The 27,753-nt window shown below is 43.6% G+C and overlaps 1 protein-coding gene across 3 annotated transcripts in view; it reads right to left on the bottom strand.

Moving 5' to 3' along the window:
- ADK (adenosine kinase) overlaps window positions 1-27,753 on the bottom strand; it is a 279,777-nt gene that overhangs the window by 133,669 nt on the left and 118,355 nt on the right. For all 3 annotated transcript variants that reach the window (XM_083146206.1, XM_083146208.1, XM_083146207.1), the window contains exon 4: window positions 11,661-11,739. In XM_083146206.1, coding sequence (XP_083002332.1) covers window positions 11,661-11,739 — 79 coding nt within the window. The remainder of the gene's footprint in view (window positions 1-11,660; window positions 11,740-27,753) is intronic.

Below are 27,753 nucleotides of genomic sequence, written 5' to 3'. Positions count from 1 at the left end.
ACGGAACAAGAAAATAAATATATCCCAAATGAATACTTGAGGCTACAAAAAGGGTGTTCATTAACTGCATTACCCAAAAAAGATGGAAAAAAGGAGGAGACTGGATGCAAAACACAACGCAGACAATTTTGTTTGCGCGAGTTTCTGCCCAGAATCCCCCAAAACATACAGGTACGGCATTTGGCTCCCAACAAAAACTAATCCTAAAATTAGTGTGTGCGCACATGTACATATGGTAGGGAACAGTGTTCATTCTAGCACTTGCTATCTTTGAAAACCTATGCAGTTCCTCTTCCCTGCCTGGGGTGTCGCTGTCTGCTGTGGTGTTTCTAGCACAGCACTGGTTTGCATATCAGTGCTGATATACAGACCAGATTGTGCTAGAAGCACTACAGCAGACAGCAATACCCCAGGCAGGCAAGAGGAACTGCATGGGTTTTCAAAGATAGCGGGTGCTAGAATTAACACTAGGGAATATAGACTGTAAGCCCCACTGGTGCAGGGACTTATTTGAATGTTCAAATATTCTCTGTAAAGTGCTGCTGAATATGTGTGCATGTAGAATTGTACAACAATTAAGATGGCCATACACTAGAACGATCTCAGGCCTGAATGCACAACTTCGACGGGTCTTGTGAGTGATCGATTGTGTGCCCATGGTGAGGTATATTGGTACGATGCATGGACGCACAGATCGAGAGGTTGATCTTTGGTCAGCTTACGACCGCAAGCAATCAGGTGGTATGCAAGTCATTCTGATGTATGGCCAGCTTTAGTGTAAACTTCTTATATAGGTCAGCAAGTACACAGCTAATTAAGTTCTAGGCAAGTTAACTGGGTATGTTTCATTGGGTCAAGCCAATGTAAGTCGACATACATTGGGTCAACAGGCAATAGGTCGACAAGGACATAGTGTACCGCTTCGCTCGCAATGCTTCGGGTATGGTGTCGCGTTACACTCGGTACACCATTTTATTCTCCCTCCACGCCCTAGTGGACAGTAGGGTCTGAAAAAGCGCTCAACCTTTTGATAGGCATATTGATATCCTTACAAAAAAAATAAGGATCAAATATGGTATGAGGTACCATGTTTAAAAAAAGGGGCAGACAAGATGGGCCAAGTGGTTCTTATCTGCCGTCAAATTCTAGGTTTCTATCCCTGCCATGCTCACTTTTTGCCTTCTGGTCTCCTTACCTGCACCTCATGTCACCTGTCTCCCCCTCCTTCTAGACCAGGGGGTTGCCAACCTGTGGCTCTCCCCCTGTTAATGTGGGGATCCTGCTCCCACTTAGCTGCCCATCGCTGCCCCCCATCCCTCCATTACCCACTGCTGCCGTACAGGAAGAGGGAGCGCACTGTCAGATCCGCTGCAGCTTCCCTCCTGACCCCAGACTGATTGACAGTGCAGAAGCAGGGGGGGGGGGGGGGTGACGTGACGTCAGGCGGTGCAGAGAGGCCGCGTGTAGCAGCAGAGACAGGACCTCGTGCAGGCGAATGCCGGATTGGGTGCTGAGAGGGAGAGCTGAGGTGCTGCCAACCTCCCCAGTGTGAGCCGCTCCCGAAACCTCAAGTACCCGGCAGTGCAGGGAGCAGCAGGAGCCACGAGCAGCAGGGCGCCTACCTGACCCGGCAGTGCAGGAGTGTGACCCACAGCGGACACCCGGCTGTGCAGGAGCTGCTGGAAGAAGGCGCCTACCCCCTGCACTGGGACAGAAAGCAGGCAGAAGAGAAGAGGACCTGGCCGCAGCCTTACTACCCGGCGGTGAATGACACTGTTTTTTTGGAGCGCACGCATGTTGTTGGCTCTTTAGCTTGACTACAGATATTTTTCGGCTCTTTACCTCTGACCACCCGTGCTTTAGACTGTAAGCTCCTTAGAGCAGGGCCCTCCTCCCTCCTGTTCTCACAGCACCCTTCTTGCATTTCAATTACAGCAATCTTACTCACCTACAATCTATATCTGCATCTATTCTTACTCACTTCCCTATATCTCAGCTGTATTGTGTATGAAGAATTGTGATGGTAATTGTGCCGTTTTTGTTCTTCTGTTGCGGTTATGGCTAGTTCTGTGCACACTGTACGGTTCTAATATAATCTATATGTACGGCGCTGCATACCACTTGTGGCAGCTTATAAATAACAATATAATAAGAATAATAACTAATGGTTCTTCATTGTGTCTTCCACCCTTGTTTTCATGACGTCTCATCAATAAATGTATATTTAAAAAATGTATATTAAAAAATAAAATAAACTAATTGTCTCCAAACATTGCACATTACATCTGTATCATCTTAAGGGACGATATAAGTTCGAAGATGGGTTTAATTGGACGAGCCATTAAGGGTGCTGTCATAAGAGTCCATGCTATGTTTGCTGTTTTCATGCATTGTGATATGTCAGTGGAAAGTGTATGACTTTCTGAATACAACAACACAATAAACAGACTCCCTTAAGTGGCCTAGAAGGGTCTATTAAATGAAAAACATTTTCACTCTACAAACTTTTAACAAACTGAAATTAATAAGTGACTCATCGGCAGAGTGGTCTATGAACACTGTAGATATCATTATAAAATACATGTGAGATCGATCCCCATTCAGTTTTTTTTTCTCTTGTTTTCTTATTCATTGAGGGTTTTTTGAGATCTTCTGTACCAGCAGCGGCTCCTGCCCTGCTACGGTTGGCAAGGGTAGGTGGATAGTTGGAGACTCTCTGGCTGGTGCAGCAGCTTCTGCAAGGCTGTGGTTCGGAAGGAAAGGTGGATAGTTGGAGACTTGCTGAGCCTGCTGCAGCAGCTTCTGCCCTGGTTGGCAAGGGTAGGTGAGTAGTTGGGAGACCTGCTCTGGCTACTGCAGCAGCTTTGCTGTGGTTGGGAAGGGTAGGTGGAACAAGAATTGCATAAACTTTTGCCCATCCGTTAGACGGGCCTTAAGGCCTAGCTAATAAATAAAAAATAACAGACTTGAGTAGCGGTTTATTGAGTTAACATATTTTAATTTTCCCAGTAATTGTACATGGTTGTGGTACAAGTATTGTCTAGCATAAAGAGTCTTCTACACTACACATGCAATGCTTGGTTTGACTGCATTTTACAACCTACTGGAAGACCGTAAACCTAAATAAAGAAATTTGTAAAAAAAACAGTTACATATCCATACACCGGAAAACTTATGAACTTATTACCGCAATTGTTTACACTTCAAGACTTCCATAATAACTATACACATGGATATGAACTGGTTATAAAGATACTGTGTTTACTGATTTGCAGGTAACGTTAAATTATTTAATTATGGTGCATGTCAGCACTAGCAGTTGTCAGATGATTTCTAGTAACTGTGTGGCGTCACCCGCTGAATGCATTGCCGAAAATATCCACCTATCAAATTGATCCCATCAGAATATAGCCACTTACTGCCAAGCATCATAATGTAAGGCACCTTGTACTTTCGGTTTAGTTGTCCTTTAATGTAAAATATACTTTAGACAATTGTTATCCAACAGACATTCAACACCAAAACATTTGTTTTATTATCAAAGGGTTATTTAAACTAACAAAATTTGCCTGAGCACCAAAAACTCTAAAAAGGTGCCCATACACTGGAAGATTGGCATTTAGGGTGGCCAATCTCTGGATAAGCGGGATTCCGGTATTTGGCCCCAAAATGTCTGGGATTTCAGGATTAAACTGCGCATGTGCAGTCTAATACCATGCAGCATCTGAACACTTGCTCAGACGCTGCCCGGCTGTTCCAGACCCCGGCATACGGCCTGCACAGCATAAGTAGGTCATAGGTCACGCTGCGCAGGCCGCACTGCTGTACCGCAAAAGCTGCCCAAACCCTCTCGCAGCCCACTCAGCCGTCCGTCACCTCACCGCCGGGCATAACACCCACCACTGCCTCCACCTGACCCACCCAGCATCTCCACCTGCTCCCTCCAAGTAAGTTAATGTGGGGGATGTTTTTCTTTAAGGGATACAAATTCCGGGATTGAGAATTTTTCAATCTCGTTTCCCGGGACTGAAAAAATACCCCGGGATTGACATCCCAATTCACAAGCGATTAAGGCTCTTTTCATACGATTGCAGCAAAAGCATCCAAATCTGATATGATGGACAGCAGGTCCGAAGCAATGAACAGTCCTGTGCATATCACATCGGAGACTGCGAGTCGCACCGGCTGCAGAAAGGATCTGTCGGATGGCACCAGAGCCAGGCAGGCTCGTCTGGTATCGCATGCGATAAAGATTGTATGCAAAAGGACTGCATACCGCATCATCTTGGGTGGCTAAAGTGGCAAAATGTTTTTTTATTGGTAGCTAATTTTTCTAAAAGTATAATAGCAAATTAATAAATGATACAATCCGGATATTTATCCTATGGTAGAATAGAGTCCAAAACGGTCACCACTCCTGTTTGGGCCAGCAACAGCATTGCAAGTAAGGGGGTACGGCGTGGTACGGAGTACCTGTAAGAAATATGTTGCAGGTACGCAGTACCACTTACCCCCTGACCCACTGTCAATGCTATTTTTATTTTAAGTCTAAATATAATGCATCTGCAGCCTGCCCACCCAGCATTATGATTGGTGCTGTATGCAGCTACCGGCTACTGCTTATTTAGCCTGTCACACTGACAGGCATCAGCGGCGCCGACCACATAAAGAGCAAGCTGCCCGGCTCTCCCCCAAGCAAGAGCCAACACCCCCCCCAGTCATTCCCTGTCTCCTGATGTCATGCCACTATTGTCATTTAGTCACTCCTCTAGCTTTGTGTGACCACGCCCCCTCATGACACATGACCACGCCCATTTTTGGTGGAGGCTATCAGTACCACCAAGAAAAAAATTCTACTTTCACCACTGGCCAGCAAATACGCAGCCTATACATTGGGTGTGCATTAGTGAGGAACACAGGGCTAAGAATTGGAGCTAGACGCCAAGTCTGTTCCCAATAAAAGATATTGTGGTGGGTTTATCCAGCAATGTTCCTACAGCTTCCGCTTGCCAGGTTTTATTTGGTTCCCAAGCACAAGCTGTACTGCCATTTAAAAGAGAACTAATAATTATTTTGATAACATATGTAATGGCAGCAGGTTCATTATGCTGATCACTTTGATGCCTTTTTATGCAGCTAAATTTGTCCATTGAGATGAAGAACATTATTGTAACAGAAAAAATAAAATAAAAACAAATTCCCTAAGAGGAGAAGGAAGGTTGTGCAGAAAGCAAAGAAGCGCTTGACAATAATTATTCATTCTCTGTAAGATGCAATTATTATAATGCATACTAAGGAACAAACCTCTTTGAGTAAAATAAATTAAAGGTCAATTTCAATTTAGTGGCTTCAGCCTTGCTGGATAGAATATAACTAGGATTGTAATATTAAAGCATGTGTTCGTAAGCACGGCCACGAGTACTAATTACTCGGCCTGATGGAGGGGCTCGTGAGGGGCCTAATCACTCGGATACAAAAGGTCTGTTCCTTTCAGTGGTTATGGGATAGGCAATGAACACTGTCTAGATAAACAGTTAAGGCATCGACCACTCTTGGTGGAAGGTGTATGGTTAGATACCTAAATATAGTTAACGGGGTCTAGAGGGAAAGTGACGCAAGCGGAAGATGCAAATCGACTGAGATGAGGCAGACAGTCACCACGAGTTTTTCAGGTGCCAAATGTCCTGGGGTCCCCGTGGGCACTGTATATGAGCACAGTGTCCCCTGGCATGGCTCCTTAGGCACATTATTATAACTTAACTCTATGTCCATTTGGATAGTGAAGTACGAATAAAGTCGGGCTGCACCTAAAAACTTGAAAAACTTGTGTCGATGTGGTGACAGTCTACCTCGTCCCCATTGATCTACTGCGTGTGTTTAACTCCCATCGACCAAGAGTGGTTGATCATGTAACTTTCGATCTAGACAGCGTCAACCATATACATTTCAAGTATTGGACTTTAGTTATTCCCACCTCTTCTGCTGTCCTTTCAAGTTCCTCCAATGCACCAAGAAATCATTAAAACATCTGGGGGTCCATTTATTAAAGCTTCTAAAATAAGGCGATGGTGCCTATAGCAACCAATCAGATTCTGTCTATATAGAAAATGATAGGCCAACTTAAGTAAATTTAACCCCTGGTCATATAGAGCTTAATCATGCCCCTAGATGCAATAGTCAAGAATCACAAATTCTGTATAGCTCGTACTCGTGCATCTAAATGGCTTATAAATTTGGCATTCCATCTAAGCAGACACATGAACACTACACCATTTTCACAGACCAAAGTGGTGAAAGCTTCTGCAGTACATTTTCTGACACATAAAACATGTGCGCATGTTGAAAAATGCATTATACTGTAGTAATAGGATCACCCACAAACTTCCACTGCACGCAATTGCTGTCATAAATTGCAGGTTACAAAATTAAATTTGGAAACTGTACATTGTGCATTCTGATAAGGAGGCCAATGTTATGGTTACACATAAAATACTCCCTTTAATTGATCATCATAAACTGTCTGTTCTTCAAGTAATCAGTGAGTGATCAATACAAATTTGGGTACTTGTGGAGTATCACGGCTCCCACGACCTGCATCGTATGCAGATCGTATGCTAAAAATCGCATTGCATCGCATGTGGCATACGATGGCATACGATGCGATGTTTTACCGATTTTTGCTCAAAAATCGTATGCCATCGAATGGCATTGTATGCCATATGTAGTGGCATACGATGGCATACGATGCGATACGATGTTTTACCGATTTTTAACCATTTTTGCGCAAAAATCGTATGCCATCGCATGGCATCATATGCCATATGTAGTGGCATACGATGCGATACGATGTTTTACCGATTTTTGAGCATTTTAGCTCAAAAATCGTATGCGATTACATCGGATGCCATACGATGGCATCCGATGCGATGGCATCCGATTTTGCATTGAAATGCATCAGAATGCATTGAAATGTGTATTAAACTTGTGAAATGCCCCCAAATGCCATTTTTCATAGTGCACCACCCCCACTATCAACGTCAACCCGAAGCGTGGCGAGCGCAGCGAGCCCGCGAGGGGCGGCGGTACGCGTCCTACGACATTTTCATACCCTCACTATCCACGTCGGCGTGGAGTTGAGAATAGAATAGTGTGGCGAGCGCAGCGAGCCACCGAGCCCAAAGCGTGGCGAGCGCAGCGAGCCCCGCGAGGGGATGCGGATACCTTCACAGCTATACGCGTCCCCTCGCGGGCTTCACAGGTATCCGCGTCCCCTCGCTGCGCTCGCCACGCTTCGGGCTCGGTGGCTCGCTGCACTATTCTATTCTCAACTCCACGCCGACGTGGATAGTGGGGGTATGAAAAGGTCGTAGGACGCGTACCGCTGCACTCGCCACGCTTCGGGTTGATGTTGATAGTGGGGGTGGTGCACTATGAAAAATGGCATTTGGGGGCATTTCACTACTTTAATACACATTTCAATGCATTCTGATGCATTTCAGTGCAAAATCGCGTGCCATCGCATCGGATGCCATCCGATGCAATCGCATACGATTTTTGAGCTAAAATGCTCAAAAATCGGTAAAACATCGTATCGCATCGTATGCCACTACATATGGCATACGATGCCATGCGATGGCATACGATTTTTGAGCAAAAATGGTCAAAAATCGGTAAAACATCGTATCGCATCGTATGCCACTACATATGGCATACGATGCCATGTGATGGCATACGATTTTTGAGCAAAAATGGTAAAAAATCGGTAAAACATCGTATCTCATCGTATGCCACTACATATGGCATACGATGCCATGCAATGGCATACGATTTTTGAGCAAAAATCGGTAAAACATCGCATGCCATCGTATGCCACTACATATGGCATACGATGCCATACGATGGGAGCCGTGATACTCCACAAGTACCCAAATTTGAGACTTGTAAAATCAATACTAGTGATCAGACTCCTTGATTTCTACTTACAAGGGATAAAGCTAAGTGCGAGGCTGAGAATGTACAGTACATGTAATAAATGTTTACCTTTCTACGCATCTTAACTTCAGTACCAGTGGGATGAAATCTGTATAGTGCTCTCATGAACACAAGTGCCCAGGACTTAGCAGCAGCCCAGCAGTCATTTCTAGTACAGCCTTTAAATCTGTACATAAGAGTTGATCTACAGTACAAATTACAGCTACTTACTCTTTTACAATTGTTCCACCATTCTACACAACAGACATATGCCAATGCAGGATATGCTGAGTTGGGGGGACACAAGACAAAACCACAAGACGGCCTTCTTGACATACCTTACAAACCGTATATGAGAGGGCACAACCATAAAGAGAAGAATTATTTTATTCTGCTGTTATTGTACTATTTTCTGCTTGGTGTTATGTAATGATAGGGCTTCATTCCAAATTAATATAAGAAGCAGCACCTTAAGTAGTTTTTGTGCGGAAAGCTAGCCCTGACAAACTCACAGCAAGAAAATGTATTACAGCTTAGTTAGTGCTACAGTACTATTTCCCATGAAAGCAGACAGCCCAAGCCATGGCTTACTAGATCCACAATGGCAGCGTTCCCAGGTACAAATGCTTTCTAGGAGAGCTGATGTGTGAATGATGAAGAGGGGTTCGGGGACTAAGGAAAGGGAGGGGGTCACTAGAGAAGGAGAACTGAAATTCCAGCAGGAACATAACATAGACATGAATTAAATGGATCGGAATTCCAGACTTTAAAATGTACTGTCAGCGCTCCCAGGCACTATGGAGCTGTGACTGCTCTGATTTACGAACAGTGATCGAGTTACATAGATGTTGGCACAAAAATTATATGAGAAAGCAGGGACTGACTGTGGGAAGAGGGGAGGGACATCCAATTCAACGGTATTTAAGAAACCACATATTCAACGAATATAGCTTTCTTTTTATCCATATCCACTAGAGAAGTTTTTTAAAGACGGCTGGAGTTGCCTAACTTTTTATTCCCGGTCATGGGGGGGGGGGGGGGGTTATTTACAAACATGAAAGCATTTAGTATTGGTCAATTACAAATGGCCATCTATAAACCTGCTGAAAACAAAAATTGGAACTAGGGTTGCTAAATAATACATACAGGTGTGAAGATGCATGAATTCTATTTAAGCCACAGCTGTCACAATTCAGGTAGTATCAGTGTGGAAACGTAGCCATCAGGACAGAATAATTTCGCTTTAGCCTAGACCAGAGTTCCATAAATTCATCCCTGAAGGCACCCCAACGGTCCAGGTCTTAAGGATATCCATGACTGAGCATAAGTGGTTAAATAAAATAAATTAAGTTCTAATTAAGTCACCTGTGTCCAACATTGTCTATCCTTCCTTAAAGCCTGGACTGTTAGGGCATCTAAAGGAATTTGGGAACCTGAGGCCTGGACCCACATGTTATTGTGACTCTATAGGGCAGTGGTTCCCAACCCTGGTCCTCAAGTACCCCCAACAGTGCACGTTTTCCAGGTCACCGAGCAGGTGCACTCATTCAGATACATTTTAAAAGATCCACAGGTTGAGCTAATTATCTCACCTGTGATTCTGTGTGGAGACCTGCAAAACGTGCACTGTTGGGGGTACTTGAGAACCACTGCTATAGGGGGATCCAATATAATTCTTCAATTAGACACCTGTCAACATTCTGAATAATTTATTTGTTCAAATGAGTGGAGATCTGGTACAGGTTTTGTTCCCACTTATAGTTATCACCCAGCGAATACACCTGTGCAGCTAGATAATGCACTGCTATGATGGGTACACACTGGCTGATATATTTCTGGTCCATCCACCAGTGTGAACCAGAGATATATCTGGACAGCATCGTTCAGACATGTGCAATACAGCTGATGCCGATATGTCTAAAGATGTAGATCGGTGCATCTTGCTGTACGTACAGACGATCTGCCGACCACCCGTGTACACGCACCAGGAGCCGGCGTTGAATGACCGTTTAACAGTGCAGACTCATTTTGGGACATCAGTCATGACCAATCGGGCAGTTTGTTTGGCGAACACGCGGACTGATCCAACCAGAGACATATATGCAGCTCAATTAATCTGCAGATATAAATCTACTAATGTGTACATGCTTAGAGGTCTCAAAAGCAGGCCACACATTTAAGTATAATGAAAATGTTTAGGAACAAATTACAATACGCCATTAGCGAGGGTATGGTTCATTTGGTTGACATGCACTGTGTCAACCACCGACGGTCGACATGGCTAAGGTCGACACCTGAAATATGTTGGAATGTCTACATGGTTGACATGGACAACGTATCGGTGCAATGCGTCGTCTCGCATGGCTCGCTGCATTTGCTATGCTTCGGGTACGGTGCCTCGCTACACCCAGCACACTTAGGAAAAAAGTGAAAACCCCACGTCAACCTTTTCACTATCAACATAGCCATAGTCGACCTAATGCGTGTGTCGACATTCCATCCATGTCGGCCTTGAACCTAAAAAGTGTGACATTAGGCACAACTAGCTTACTTTATATGAAAATTTATCCTAGGGATGTCGTGAAAAAAAAAAAAAAATGATGATGATACACTGAGGCTCCGTTATTTAAGAAAGATTGAGAATCACTGGCAGGGTTCCGTTGTTTTTGTACATGCTGCAATGTCTGATGCATGTGCATAAAACAGAAGAAATATGCTCATCTGAAAGCAGTACAGCAGCTAAAATATCGCATGAAAATGGTGTTTCCATCACAAATTTGATGAGTTGATGGAAATATGCTAATAGCATTTACAAGTAATCTATAATGGTTTGGGTTAATAGGATGTTATCATACAATCTTTGATTACGCTAACAAAAAGCTCTATGTATGTAGGTATTAGAATGATGATGGATAGAGGTTGACATCGGTCAAAGATACACAACATCCCTGCTCCCAGTTCTGCATGAGTTGTGGGAAAAATAGATCTTTAGAGAACAAAAAGGTAATCAGCGAGAAAAAAAAGCAGGGCCTATTATCCATTATTCCACCAGTCTCGCCTGTATAAGCTGAATGCCGGTGCTGTAGAAAGGTTACCATATTTAAGCAGGAAAAAACACTCAGTCAATACAAACTGTCTCAGCTAGGATGTTCAACGCAATAGGGTCGATCCAACTAAGGGTGAGATGCCACAGCAACGGTGTATAAACACTATCAACAGTATCTGCACTTAACCACCTTGAGGCTTGATCTTGCCATATGAGGCTATGAACAAAGGGATCCGTAAGTCTGAAGGTGTCATAAGTGACATTTAGCTGCACTTACAAGCAGGGATGAAAACATTGTACCTAACTGAACTGACCCCATTGTTTTATTGCGTACAAAAATTAGCAATAGTCGGGTGAGATGGGCCAAGTGGTGGCAGGAGGTTGTTTCTGGCATTTATATGCCATTGCAATGGCAACTCACCTTATCCATCCTTAAATGAATGGACCTTCTACTGGCATCAGAAGCCATGTCCCTTTCATGTTATGAAATGGTTAATAGGTTAAACAAAACTTTTGGTAATGCAACTTGTCAATAAAAAAAATAAAACAAATAGACTTTTGTACTAGAATTATTTGTTTTATTTACACCACCACAAAATGCTCAGAAAACGAGCAGGTCACATGACCGACACGACCTACTAACCTGAGCCACTTTAACAGAATTTAGAGTTGAGCCACCGGCGTGATAATCAACCTTGAACTTCTTCACCAGCTCCTCAAACCTGCAATATAGCATAAGAGATGGGTCAGTTACTAAACCGTTCCTGCGAGAGGACTTTACAGCTAAAATGTAAACCTGCAGGGTTGGGATGTGGGTCAGCAGGATACGCAGCGCTCATTAGTTTCTTTACAAGGTGCGAGCTGAGAAGACCAAGGGCAGAAGCATATAAAGAGACTAGAGGAGCCACAACCTGCACATAAACCATGCTGGCACAGAGACAAAGATCTCAATGAAAAAGAGGATGAGATTTCTTGCCTACGAATATGTTATACAAATAAATACACCATAATTAAACCATAAATTTATATTATGCAGTGTTTCTAAGGGACTTTCAAATATGGAGCACTGAACATTTATGGAAGTCAATTACGTCCAGACGTGTTAAGAGATAAGAAAACGTTTATGTTCTCTCTCCAACAACTGTAGATGAATGCATTACACTTCCATTACACTCACACTAATGTCCATAATATCTTGAGTATATAATGAACATTCATATTTGAAAAATGTACTTTTTCCCCTCGCCCCAGTAGTACATAGCAGTCCCCACACTCCCCGAAATATAGTTCTGCAGTCCCAGGCTTGCTATCAACATGGTCATCACTACTCGCCTTATCTATCTGGAGATAGAGAAAAGTGACTCCACGGCACTAGCAATGACACTTGGGCCCACACATCTACAATCAATTAGGGGCAATTTCCCAATTTGTTGATATCAACAAATATCACAGATCTCACCAAAATCCAATATGTTGGAAAAGGGGATTTTTGTAAGAACTTACCGTTCGAATCCCTTTCTCTGATCTCGGTGACACAGCTCAACATTGGGATGTAGGCGGGTCCGAAGGAGCCAGGTACCAATGCTAAAGAAGAACAAACAAGGGGTATGGATGGGGGATCACAGGCACTTGGTCTGATGTGCAGAAATATTTTTGTGAAAAAATATTTTTGTATTCTAAGTAAAGGTTAAAAACATATATCTTTTATTTGTAACAATCTAAAAAGTCCTGAACACTCAAACAAGATTTAAAAATGTCCAAAATCTCAAGAGAGATTTGTATCCTATGCAAAAAAAGAAACTGTTTCTTTAAGGATACGTTTAAAAATTGTAACACAATCCTGATACAAAGTGCCGTATTTGCCCGTAGTATACTGTAAGTATAGGGGGTTTTTGTTGCACTGCAAAAATATGAAGAGACAACGCGGTGGGGAAAGAGAGTGTGGAAAGAGAGTGTGGAAAGTTCGTACCTCCACTCCTTGTTTTCCTGATCGAGGTTAGTGACTTGCCGCAATAAGAAGAAATGTCTCTTTCACCGCCGCAGCCGTGGTCCCGGCTTCCAGCGGTAGTGGGAGATGTACACTTAGCCGGCTTGTAATTTGTAGTCTGCCCGTTAATTCACAGGCGCTGGAGAATAAAGGTGTTCAGCTCGATAAGGCTTGCAGGCTATATTTGTTCAGGATAAATTCAGAAGTCCGGCATCAATGGAAGAGGTTGTCATTTAAAAAGGCATCTGTGAGAGTTTTTAAGAAAAAAAGGGTGACCACATCCACCCGCTGCCGCCAACGCGTTTCAATCCTGCTAAGGGATCTTTTTCAAGGCACCAAAGGCCAAAAGATCCCTTAGCAGGATTGAAACGCGTTGGCGGCAGCGGGTGGATGTGGTCACCCTTTTTTTCTTAAAAACTCTCACAGATGCCTTTTTAAATGACAACCTCTTCCATTGATGCCGGACTTCTGAATTTATCCTGAACAAATATAGCCTGCAAGCCTTATCGAGCTGAACACCTTTATTCTCCAGCGCCTGTGAATTAACGGGCAGACTACAAATTACAAGCCGGCTAAGTGTACATCTCCCACTACCGCTGGAAGCCGGGACCACGGCTGCAGCGGTGAAAGAGACATTTCTTCTTATTGCGGCAAGTCACTAACCTCGATCAGGAAAACAAGGACGCGGGAGTGGAGGTACGAACTTTCCACACTCTCTATCCCCACCCCGTTGTCTCTTCATATTTTTGCAGTGCAACAAAAAACCCCTATACTTACAGTATACTACGGGCAAATACGGCACTTTGTATCAGGATTGTGTTACAATTTTTAAACGTATCCTTAAAGAAACAGTTTCTTTTTTGCATAGGATACAAATCTCTCTTGAGATTTTGGACATTTTTAAATCTTGTTTGAGTGTTCAGGACTTTTTAGATTGTTACAAATAAAAGATATATGTTTTTAACCTTTACTTGGAATACAAAAATATTTTTTCACAAAAATATTTCTGCACATCAGACCAAACGCCTGTGATCCCCCATCCATACCCCTTGTTTGTTCTTCAATACTACACAGCTAGAGGATTGTACTAGCAGGAGGAGGAAACAGGCTGCTGGGAAGGGCGCTATTTGACTAAATTATACAAACCCATCGTATTGCTAAACCAATGCTAAAGACTTGAGAGGCAGGCTCCTACCTCCTGCATCCCGGATATCTTCAGTTTCAATTTCTAAAGCATACTAGGAACCGGCTAAGTCACAATGCGCAAGAGCCGCAATGACAGCAATGATTGCAACCACACCCCATTAACTATCCCAAATAAATACAAAAACTCAGGTGTGTCACGGTCAATTTTGGGGCATGTCTCCACCGGTGTCTCAGATCACATATGCAGTAACAGTGACTCCGAGGTCTCAATTTCTCCCAACATGTCGCATGACCACGATGCTATTCATACGCATATTCCCACATTAGCTGCATCCAAATTCATTAGCGCACCTGTCTGCTCTTGTCTTTCAGCAAACGTTACACACAAAAATTATAAGATGGTGGTTCCGAGTCAAAGTGGCCCAACTAAAGGCAATGCTGGCAAATAGCAGTTCCCAGTCCAGTTTTTCGGTACACAATTTTAACGAAGAAATATTTAGAATAAATGTACCTTAACCCTTTGAGTGCCAAGTAAATTTGTCAAATTAGGTGTAAAAATTGTCAAGCAAACATTTTTATTTATCATAATGACCCGCAATGTTTACCTTATATAGGAAATAATCTTTTTTTTTTTTTTTTATAAATTTATTTAACAAATGTGAGCGATGCTGGCATTTTTAGCAGATATTTTGCAGAGATAGTGGCACTCAAGGGGTTAAATGCCTAAAAGGGTAAATGCCTAAAATCAGAACCACAAAAAAAAAAAAGTCAGTGGTTCCCGAATGTCCTTTGGTTCTCTGTGTCATTAGGACCACTTAGTCAAAGGGGGTTATTCATATAGTAGGAAGCATTCCCACAGATGTTGAAGAGTAAAAATGAACTAGGTTTTCCTACTGTACATATAGAGTTACATTAAACAAAAACCCCACCCACCAAAACAATTAAGATAAGGGTTGCCGACCCTCCTGGAATTTGCGGGAGTCTCCCGAAAATCAGGTCCCCCCTCTTGGCCCCCCGGAAGGGTGGGCAACCCTCCCGGAATCAGGGGGACCCCCCCCCCCAATCACGGCATTTAAATGCCGCAATCCGCGGGTCTCGGAGGAGGGGGAGGAGCTAAAATGGCACAATCGTGTCATTTTAGCACTGCCCCCTCCATGGAGATTAGTTATTTAGGCCATTTGCCATAATGGGGGTGGGGCTTAATGAAGTCACAGTTAAGCCCCGCCCCCGAACTCGTAATGAAAGATTCATCTCCGGGCTTCTCCCGGAGAGGATTTTGTGCAGGTTGGCAACATTGATTAAGATACTCTGCAAAAAATAGCTAAAAGGGAGACTATTGTGATTTTATGCCATCTTTAGGTTTATGTGGTGCTGCGCACAGTTGCATATCTGTGTGTAAACAGTGATCAGCATCTGACAGCACTATGCAAAGGGCCATGCACACACATGCCACCCAAATCCTTTGTTTTTGGACCAGAATCCACTGCACCCATGACAGTGTGCTGTGGTCACCCAGCTTGAGGACCACTGCTGTATAATGAGAGGGGTAAAACACACACATTGGACATATACATCTAGATGTCAAGTTAGATTTAAAAAAAATGTAGATAATGGCATTATAAACCCAAGTACATCACTATGAAATGCAGATTTACAGGGAAATCTGAAGGGTTGTGTGCACAACTTCAAAAGACAAAGCAAATAAGTAGGCCAAACATGGTCATTTATGTTATATTGGGCATCATGGACGGTGTAATGGTTAGCATTACTGCCTCACAGCGCTGAAGTCATGGGTTTGATTGCCGCCATGGTCCTGACTGTGCAGAGTTTGTATTCTCCCCTTGTTTGCATGGGTTTACTGCGGTTTCCTCCGAGAGAGAGAGAGAGAGAGAGAGAGAGAGAGAGAGAGAGAGAGAGAGAGAGAGAGAGAGAGAGAGAGAGAGAGAGAGAGAGAGAGAGAGAGAGAGAGAGAGACACAGAGAGAGACACAGAGAGAGAGAGAGCGCAAGAGAGAACGAAAGAGAGCGAGAGAGACTACATATAGACATACACTGTATATATTTATCTGGACTTTACCAGTAAGTTACCAGTAAGAGCAACATCTAATCTCCTAAACAGATTATAAGCATTGTGAGAACAGTGTTGGTAAAAACTTTAGTAAATTCCTTGTGTGAATGCATATTCACATGGCCTGTACCTGCATCTGTAAGGAGGGGAGAGTCGCAGCACGCATCAGTTCTAATATATGACAACTCAGCAGGCAGCGCACGAGATGAACGTGCCATATGAAATGCGTGATCATTTGATGTACAGAAAACATGCTGTTATTTCCATGGTAACCCTGCCTCTGGCATCTTTAACAAAAGAGGGAGGTAATATCAAAATTCTTTCCCTAAGTCTCAGCATTATAGAGAGGTTATATTTGATATAATTATACCAAGGTATCTGCAGCACCTATGCTAAATATCTAATATAATAAAAGGCTAACATCGCTCCTCACCTCTATGGGAAGGGGGTGTGGGGAGGCTACAGGACGGTGTCCAAGCAATTTATGGTTTACACACGTAAACATAACAATGGTCAATATATAAAACGGTTGACAGGAATTACAATTTTTGGGCCTTTATACTTAACCATCCGTGATTATTATAGTTGGGAATGTTGAAGTGTGCGGAGTGAAACATCAGTTGTATAATGGTACACGCTACACTAATTCGGGGTCCATGTCGACAGACAAAAAAAAACATGAAAAACTCAGGTTGACCGTTTCTATGTCGACCTTTTGACAATGTGAACGTATTACATATCGACCTAGACACTGCTCCAACTAGGTTTTATCATTTCGACTTGCTGGTAACTAGTTACTCCAGAGACAAGCAAAAAGATACAGATAGAACACTTATGGAGATGTATTGTAGACAGACCAAAATAATTAGTATACTTCCCATACTGCGGGGAAAAAAAATAAAAAGTTGGTTGACCTAGTGGAACTTCAAACTGACTTAGGTATACAATTACATTACACCTGCACACTTGACCGGGAAGCCCTCAGATATACCCGCATCTTTTCATTCATCTCTACCACTGACAACTAGCCGATGGTAACATGCGGACTGCTCCTCTGCTTCCCCACATCCCAGCTGTATTGTGTACCAAGCGTTAGGCTGCTAATTGTTACTTGTGCTCTGTTTTTGTTGTTCAGTTACGGATACGTGTAGTTCTGCGTACCCTTTATTATTCTAATATATACCCTATGTACAGCGCTGCGAACCCCTTGTGGTGCCTTATAAATTAAATTTAATAATAATAGCATGTATTTTTCACAGATTGAGTATGAGGTGACAGGATATCGAAGAAATAACTGCAAGAAAATGTAAAAACCAGAACATGGATGTACAGTATCATGTTTTGGAGAGGATAAGGACATCTGCACATCATCTGTACAGGAGTTTATTAAGAAGAGGCATCACAAACCTCACAGCACTCCAAAGGATAAAAGAGGATAGGTGGATCCATAGGATTAGGTTTATTAATTTTGGAACAGAAGGGACATAGCTACAGTTACAGAAGTCTCAGTCTGCAGATAGGCTATAATGAGAAGGTGGAGGGTAGAATACAGTCTGTCAGATGAAACATTGGTGTGTAGAGGGGAAAGGTATACTGTATGTAAGAAAGGCCAGAGGGCAGGAGGCTATGGGAAGATAGACAACGGATAACGGTTTCTCGTAATGGCCTGAGGGGCAGATTTATTAAGCTCGGTGAAGTGATAAAGTGTCTGGTTTTTATCACCTACCAATCAGCTCCTACCCATCATTTTCCAAACCTAGCCTGTAACTTCACAGTTAGGAGCTGATTGGCCAGTGATAAAGTACCAGACACATTAGCACTTCACAGAGCTTAATAAATCTGCCCCCATGTGAGAAACCAGTACTTCTGGTCAATATTTCATAGGTAGAAGTGACTATGGGAAGCTGAATGTGGGGCAATGAGAACCAAGACAGCAAGTGTACTTTATAACATGGATCAGAAGTGCCAGCTTATCATATAAAGGGTCGGATTGAGATATATATATATATATATATATATATATATATGCGAAAAAAGGAATGGGAGGAGGCGCGCCAGTGAGTATAAAATATAACAATTTTTACTGAATCATAAAAGCTCACGTACACATAGGTTTAGATAAAACAGCATAATCGTCACCAGCGTCCAAAGAATTTCGGTATCACCGGTTTCTCCAGAGTCGGTATCAGAAGCTTTGTAATGCAGCGTGGATGTCTGCTTGGCTTCACCGCAGGATCAGACCACCGGTTCACGTACGACAGGAACACCCTCAACGCGTTTCGTCACGCTGGACGAAACGCGTACGTGAGCTTTTATGATTCAGTAAAAATTGTTATATTTTATACTCACTGGCGCGCCTCCTCCCATTCCTTTTTTCGCATGTACCTAATTCCTTGAGGTTGGAGATAGCCTCTATCGTGGAGGAAAGGCTGCGATACACTAAGGAATATCTACAAGATTGACCACTCACTACAAATCTATGACTGAGCGCTCTTCAGATTATTGGTTGTATATATATATATATATATATATATATATATATATATATATATATATATATATATATATATATATATATTTTTTTTTTTTAACCCCTTCCTGACACAGCCAGTTTTTGCCTTCCTGACAGAGCCCTTTTTTTCAATTCTGACATGTATCACTTAAGTGGGGATAACTTTTTTTTGCTTTTACTTATCCCAGTGATTTTGAGATTGTTTTCTCGTGACACATTGTACTTCAAGTTAGTGGTATGTTTTCTCGTGACACATTGTACTTCAAGTTAGTGGTAAATTTTCGTCGATACAGTCTGTGTTTTTTTGTGAAAAATACCAAAATGTCGTAAAAAAATGGAAAATTTAGCAATTTGCAAAATGTTAAATTTTCTGCTTGTGAGACAAATAATCTTACCACTCAAAATAGTTAATAACTAACATAGACCATATGTATACTTTATGTTGCCATCATTATTTCAACCTCATTTTCATTTTTTTTGGACACTAGGAGGCTTAAAATATGAATAGCAAATTCTCAAATTTTCAAGAAAATTTCAAACTCTGATTTTTTTAGGGACCAGTTCAGTTCTGATGTGACTTTGAGGGACTTGTATGTGAGACACCCCCATAAATGATGCCATTTCAAAAACTGCACCCCTCACAGTATTCAAAACAGCATTTTGGAAGTTTGTTAACCCTTTAGGTGTTTCACAGGAATTAAAACAAAGTGTAGGTGAAATTTCAAAATTTCATTTTTTTTGCAGATTTTCAATTTTAATACATTTTTCTAAGGAACACAGTAGATTTTACTAGAGAAATGTGACTAAAAATTGATTCCCCCAATTCTTTTGTTTTCATAAATATCCTATATGTGGCCCTAGTGTGCACGTTGACCAAACCACAGGCTTCATAATAGAAGGAGCACCTACTTGATTTTGGAGCCTCCTTTTTATGAGATTATTTTTTAGGCACCATGTAGGTTTCTAGGCACCATAATATGCTAAAAGTTAGGAACCTCCCCCACAAGTGACCCCATTTTGCAAACTACACCCTTCAGGGAATTCATCTAGGGGTATAGTGTACATTTCAAACCCCCAGGGGTTTCACCAATTTTGATACAACTGGGCTGTGAAAATTAAAAAATTTAATTTTTCATTTTCACAGCTCAGTTGTATCAAAATTGGTGAAACCCCTGGGGGTTTGAAATGTACACTATACCCCTTGATGAATTCCCTAAAGGGTGTAGTTTGCAAAATGGGGTCACTTGTGGGGGGGTTCCACTGTATGGGTGCTTCAGGGGTCATTCAACCAGAATCTGTGCTGCAAAATCCAAATATCACTCCTTCCCTTCTGAGTCCTGCCATGCACCCAACTGGTATTTTTTGGTCACATGTGAGGCATTGCCATACTCGGGAGAAATTGGGGCACAGATTTTGGGGTGCTTTGTCTCCTTCATTCCTTGTGAAAATGAAAAATTTTGAGCCAGATCTGCATTTTTGTGTAAAAAAATGTAATTTTTTACACAAAAATGCAGTTCTGGCTCAAAATTTTTCATTTTCACAAGGAATGAAGGAGACAAAGCACCCCAAAATCTGTGCCCCAATTTCTCCCGAGTACGGCAATGCCTCACATGTGACCAAAAAATACCATTTGGGTGCATGGCAGGACTCAGAAGGGAAGGAGTGATATTTGGTGGTGGAATGAATGGTGGGTGCTATGTCGCATTAGCAAGACCTCCGAAGCACCAATATAGTGGAACCCCCCCACATGTGACCCCATTTTGCTCACCAGCTTTGGGAGGGGGGCTGGCGCTGCGGCTGGTGGGGGGGGGGTGGGAGGGGTGCTGACGCTGCGGCAGCCGGGTGGGTGGGAGGGGGGGCTGCCGGGTGGGAGGGGGGGGGCTGGCGATCGGTGGTGATCGGTGCTGTACTTAACAGCACCGATCACCACCGATCACTGTGTTACCGAGCGGCTTAGCCGTCGGTAACACAGAAAACGCTGCAATTGGCTGTTCACATTTGAACAGCCAATCGCAGCGATCGCCGCGAGGGGGGGATGTCTGCTGTCAGGGACAGCAGACATCTCCAAACTGTCACCGCGTCTATACCACACGACTTTGGGCTACAAGCTGTCAAACGTTTTCTGTTACACAAAAGTCAATACACCACGGACCAAATTCAGATCATCATCTTATTATTAGAGCTTGTATTGTCTAATAATTATTTCTTGTATGATGGCCAGTATTACCAACAAGCTCGGGGCTGTGCAATGGGTTCTAGCGCAGCTCCGAGCTATGCCAACCTGGTGATGTATGCCATTGAGGATGAACTCTTGTATAACCATGCAAATATCATGAATAACGTAATTTTTTTCGGCAGGTATATAGACGATGTCTTCATTATCTGGTCGTCCACTAAAGAATCCTTTGCCTCCATCATTGATATGCATAACGCATCATCAAGCCCCATTAAATTTACGTATTCTCTTGATAAAAATATCATGCACTTTCTTGATGTGACCGTCACTCTAACTGCCACTCAGATCACCACCACGTTATATAAAAAGCCCACCGACAGGAATCTCCCTCTGAAACAGAGTAGTTGCCATCCCGCGGGTCTCAAACGCGGGTTACCCTTTTCACAAATGATCCGCATTCTGCGGATTAATAGCAATAGGGAAACTGCCATATTCCAAATCGACGAGCTTATGGATAAATTCGCAGATAGAGGCTATTCTCGCCTCCTGCTCTCTAAGGCTAAAGAGAAAGCGCTTTCATTCAATCAAGACAGTCTGCTAACCAAACGAGTTTCCCACTCTAAGGAACACATCAAAATCCCATGGGTAAATAAGTTTAACACCGCCTCTCCTGCTATTACTGCAGCGGCCAAAAGACATTGGCCAGTGGTTGCTTCTGACTCCTCTTTACCTTTTAATGCCACCAGCCTGCTGCCCTGTTATTCCCGGGGTCGCAATTTGAAAGACTGGTTGGTCAAAACGGATGTGTCCAAACTGCAGTCTCCTCTACCGTCTTCCAAAACTTTCCTCCAGTCCAAACCAGTAGGGTGCACCCGATGCGGCTGTGTAACTTGCCAATTCATGATCCCTGGCAGCACCTTCTCGCACCCTCACAATGGCACCAAGCTTACCATTCGTCATCATGTCAATTGCGATACCAGTCATGTAGTGTATCAGTTAATCTGCCCTTGCGGGCTTTCCTATGTTGGAAAAACTGAATGCAAATTCAAAGAACGGATGGCTGGCCATAGGTCGGCAATCCGCAAAGCCATTCAAATCGGCACCAGCGAGCAACCCGTTGCTCGGCATTTCGCTGAGTTCAATTACCCATCACTTCTCTCAGGTATCGCATCATAGATACCATTCCACCTCTTCTTAGAGGCGGTAACCGAGCACTGTTGCTTCGCAAAAGAGAAGCACAGTGGATTCATAGAATGGATGTCATCGCACCCCGTGGCCTCAATGAAAGTGCTTCCCTGGCGTGTTATCGCTAATTTTTATTTGTTTCTATTTAGCTCTGACTCTAACTGAATATGTGACTCCTACATTATATGTGTATCACAGATGTTTATGCTTTGTCAGATCATTTTGTAATGCTCTGTTCTTCTTGTTTTTCTCTGCAGTGTTTATGGTTGTCATGGTGATGGTTTTTAGTTGTCACTCGTTAGAGCCGGCGCGATGACGTCATCACATGGAGTACATGCCGGATGTGCGTCCCGCTCCGGCTTCACATGTCACAAGGGTGTTTTTTCATCTATAAAGGTATGTTTGTTCCCACTTGTAATTGTATGACTTGAAAAAAGTTGTGATAAATACAACTGAAACGTTGTCGTTTACCCACCGTTGTTGGTACGTTTATTTGCCATATCGTGCTGAGTGCCGCACCACACACAGACTACCATTTACTCTTTTGTGCTGGCACCAGCCCAAGTTATCACTCTCATTGGGAGTGACGGACCTTCGGATACAATATCGGATCTGACACTGGATTACAAGTGAGAGATCTCGTCCATGGCACCCATCCACATTCAGGACATAACACTTCTTGTGTCATTCCAGGAGTAACAGGGTTACTCCAGTCACCACGTTTGTCTTCTACACTCCACTCGTTTCACCAGGGTTGACAACCGTCGATATGGCAGATGAAACTGACGAACAGTTCCCGCAAGCCACATATCCTGTGGGGGAAAGGTTCTCCTATTCAGAATCGGAAGCACAAGCCATAGTGTGTAATGAAGGCATCAACGACGAAAATGAAGCCAGCTCCCCAGAATCTCTTTTTAGAGACTTACTAAAATTGAAAAAGAAAGAAACGGATTTTCACCTCCATCGCTTATCCCTGAGTGACTACTTTAAAGCAAACAAGATACCCAGAGGATTCCGGGTTCGCAATTGCCCCACTATAGGTCGACATGATCCACAATTCTGTCGCCGGTGGGTAGCAATTTTAAATAAGTGTTCTTTTGATTTAATTTTATTAGTTATCGACCATTCAGCCAAGGAATTGGCTTCTATCCAAGAAAAAATCTCCATCTTTGAGGCAGCTCATATGCCCTCTCTCACTTTGGATACTGAACAGAACTGGATAGACAAACTAAATAATCAAGCCTCTCAATACAAACGCGACTTGATAAAGTACAAAAAAGAGAAATTACAAAAAGTCGACACAGACTACGAACGACACACTGTTTATAAATGGATTTATAATCAACACAATCAGGACCGCAAACGCCCTTTTTTTCGACGCAATCGCCGACTTCAAGACAGATTCGACACGGCCTCATCCAATGATACGGCCAGTTCCAACACTGATCAAGATCAAGCTACCTCTACACGTCTATAGACGCGGTGACAGTTCAAAGCCATGACGTACATGTACGTCAAATGTCGGGAAGGGGTTAATACCCCTCCAATCTTTGATGCCAATTTTTCTCTGGAATGCATATGGCTTCCTAGATTTCTCCAACATAATATGAAAACACAATGTGCCAATATACAATAATACTGTAATGGTGTGTACACACGGTACAATCCAGCATGAGATGTTGACTATATAGTCAAAATCGCATCGGGATCGTATGCAGATCGCACAGGGTTTTTACCTTGCGCTCCTGATGCGCGCTCCCGGCACATCACAAATCGAAACCCAGATAGACAGGGCAGCAATGACGATATAGTGGAAATCTAATGCGGATAGCATGAATTGTATGTAAATAGCACATGAGTTAGCAAAGATTGCATAGCAAGTCGAGTAGCAAAGGAATCTCACAGTGTGTACACCCCATAAAAAAAAAACACTTGTACAGTGGACTAAAATTAACTACAATAATATCAGTTGAATTTCTTATTAAAGCACCCAATCCTCATGGCTCTCAGAAACGGCAAAATTCAGAGTGGTAAGTGTTACGGTCTCTGCAGGATACTTTTACACTATGCTACACAGAGCTTGAAAACATACGAAGCTGTGCTGGTACATATAGACGCAACTATAACCAATACATACATTTATGTTATTATAGCTATAATCTGTCAGCTGTAAGAGCTGGAAGCCACAAGCACCTCATGGGATAAGAAACACCACAGATTAACATCCTTTAGGGCTTGGACACATGGGTACAGAAATTAAGAATTGTACATGCTGCTAAGCACCAATGGAAAATGTGAGTGTTCCCAAAAGTATTGGATGCAGCCAGGCTTTGTGAGGACTGTGCATTTATTTCTCTTTATTTATTAACAGTTTCTTGCACAGCGCACACACATTCCGCAGCGCTTTTCAGAGAATATTTGAGCATTCACATCAGTCCCAGTATGCAGCTGGCAGGGGATTCCACAGACGTCACAACTGAAGCAGTGCTGACCCCCTTGATGTCACTGATAGGAGGGTGCCCTTTCACGTGAATTGACGTTGTGCACATGGCATCCATTCACACAGCGGGCAGGCTCTTTTAGCAGGGTACTGCTTGACCTTTATACTAAAAACAGCCTAGCGTGAACACTAGGACCCATAGGGTTTGGTACAAAAACCCGGCCATCAAAATACAGTCAGTCAGAAGACAGGCCATGGGATCTTGACAGGCAGAATCTAGACACATCCGACAAGTATACTAGCCCTACCCCTGCACCACCTCTCCCACAGCCTGAAGGTCACAGCAGTGATCACCCTTCAGCCACCCTGGACCTTTCAGGCAGCAGGATCACATGTGAAACATCACATGCGGTCCTATGACATGCAATGTATTGAATGTGACCCTTCTCCTGCTGACGGGAGGAGGTCCGAGTAGGAGGTGGGACCTTAGATTACTGCCAACAGTCATCAAATCAGATGTCAAAAAAGCTCTGATTTGTCCACATTTCACCCAATTTTGGATGAAAAGTGGCCAAATCGGACTAGTATATGGGGAAGGAGTGGGGGGGGGGGGGGCGCTAATCCCTGACCTCCCCCCTCCTGATGCTTTTTTGCGCCCAAAGTTTTGTCAGTAGTAACTGGATACCCTCACTATACGAAAAATAAGGAATTAGGTACTCACCGATAATTCCCTTTCTCCAAGGCAGCAGGGGACACTGCAGTCTTCACGTATGGGATAGAGTTGGTGTACTGGAGGAGTCGGCACTTTAAGAAAGTTTAATTGTGGCTGGCTCCTCCCCCCTTTATCCCCACCAGACCTCAGTCTTAGAAAAACTGTGTCCGTGAGAACGAGGTAATAGGGCAGAAAAACCGATAGGAGGAGGAGAATGCTAAAAGCTAGAGAAAGGTAACACAAGTTAGCCATCACAGACAAAGAAACAAAAAACTATATTAATATAGATATACAAGCAAAACACACTATTATTGTGTAGAACTGGCATGACCCAAAACCATACATGCCGTAATATGATAGCATTATGTGAGAACTAACGTAAAGTGTAACATGGCAGGAAGACTAGCGCTGGGAGGGCCTGCAGTGTCCCCTGCTGCCTTGGAGAAAGGGAATTATCGGTGAATACCAAATTCCTTATTTCTCCCTCGGCCAGCAAAGGTGTCAAATTTATAGAATCGGGCAAAGGTGTTCGAGCCCGACCAGGTGGCCGCCCTGCATACCTGTGATAGGGAGGCCCCCCTTGCTAAGGCCCAAGAAGTGCTTACTGATCTGGTAGAGTGTGCGGTAATTCCGATGGAACACCTCAATTTGAATGAAGGTAGGCTGCTTTAATGGTCAGACAAATCCAGCGCGCCAATGTCTGCTTGGAAGCAGGCCACCCCTTGCGATCAGCAGCATAAAGGATGAAAAGACTGTCTGTTTTCCTAAAAGGCGCAGTCTTGGCTAGGTAAATACGTAGAGCCCTCACTGCATCCAAAGATGCAGAATCTTCTTCGAAAACCGGGATAACAATAGGCTGGTTTAGATGAAAAGTGGAAACCACCTTGGGGAGAAAAGACCGGTTGGTCCTCAATTCAGCTCTGTCGTTATGAATGATAAGAAAAGGGGAACGACAGGATAAGGCCCCTAATTCTGAGACCCTTCGAGCAGAAGCCAACACTAGAAGCATAAGTGTTTTCCATGTGATGTGTTTTAGATCTACTGAATCCAGAGGTTCAAAAATATCTGACTGCAGAAAACTGAGAACCAAGGACAAGTCCCAAGGTTCAGTGGGCGATACAAAAGGAGGCTGAAGTCTCAACACCCCTTTGAGGAAGGTTTGTACTTCCGGTATGACAGCTAACCGGCGGTGGAAGAACACCGATAGTGCTGATAATTGTACCTTTAGCGAGGCCAAACGCAATCCTTTTTCCAGACCTACTTGGAGGAATTCTAACACTCTAGACAACTTAAAAACTGCCTTAGGAAAACTGTGTTTTTCGCACCAGCATATGTAACTCTTCCAAATTCTGTGGTAATGGGCTGCAGTTACACTTTTCCGAGCATGGAGCATCGTTGGTATAACCTTTGAAGGAATGCTCCTCCTTTTTAGCAATTCGGCGTCAACAGCCAAGCCGTTAAATGTAGATGACGTAAGCTTGGGTAGACGAATGGTCCCTGCTGGAGTAGGTCTGGTCATTGTGGCAGAGGCCAAGGGGGTTCTACCAGCAGGCGCCTGAGGTCGGAGTACCACGACCTCCTTGGCCAGTCCGGGGTTATTAAGATTACAGATGTGTTTTCCCTCTATCTTTTTTAGAACTCGTGGAAGAAGCGGGAATGGTGGAAATACTTACACCAGGCTGTAGTTCCACGGTATCGACATGGCGTCTACTGCCACTGCTGCGGGGTCCAGGGACCTGGCACAGTAAACCGGAAGCTGATGATTTAGTCTGGAGGCCATTAAGTCTATTTGGGGACTCCCCCACCGCAGAGTCAGCTGGTGGAAGACCTCGGGATGGAGAGCCCACTCCCCCGGGTGAAAGTCTTGGCGACTGAGGTAGTCTGCTTGCCAATTCTCTACCCCGGGTATGAAGATTGCCGAGAAGTTTGAGGCATGAGCTTCCGCCCATTCCAGAATTGGGCGGACATCCCGCATGGCAGCTCTGCTCCTGGTGCCTCCCTGGCGATTTATATAAGCGACTGCTGTCGCGTTGTCCGACTGAATCCTGATTTGACGTCCCTGCAGAATGCTGTGGGCCTGTAACAGAGCCAGTCTGATGGCCCTCAATTCTAAGATGTTGATGGGGAGCCTCGCCTCTTGCGGCGACCACCTTCCCTGGAAGGTGTGGTCTAAAGTTACTGCCCCCCAGCCCCGGAGACTGGCCTCTGTTGTAACCATGGTCCATGCACAAGGCCTGAAGCTGCGCCCTTGAAGTAGATGAGGTGTGTGGAGCCACCACAGAAGAGACGAGCGAGCCTTCTGGGAGAGAGTAATTATTTTGTGAATCTGAAGGTGTGATCCCGACCACTGTAATAACAGGTTCTCTTAAAAAGTTTGAGAGTGGAATCGGCCGTAGGGCAGAGCTTCGAACGAAGCCACCATTAGTCCTAACAGCCGGGTACACAGGTGGGCAGAGACCCTCCGGGCCTGTAAGACCTGTCGCACTCTTGTTTGTAACGTCCTTATTTTGT

The sequence above is a fragment of the Crinia signifera genome, chromosome 6 (genome assembly GCF_055691185.1).
Source record: "Crinia signifera chromosome 6, ASM5569118v1, whole genome shotgun sequence".
NCBI classification, from domain to species: Eukaryota; Metazoa; Chordata; class Amphibia; order Anura; family Myobatrachidae; genus Crinia; species Crinia signifera.
Note: the sequence above shows the minus strand (reverse complement) of the source record. Positions and strands in the feature narration are given on the sequence as shown.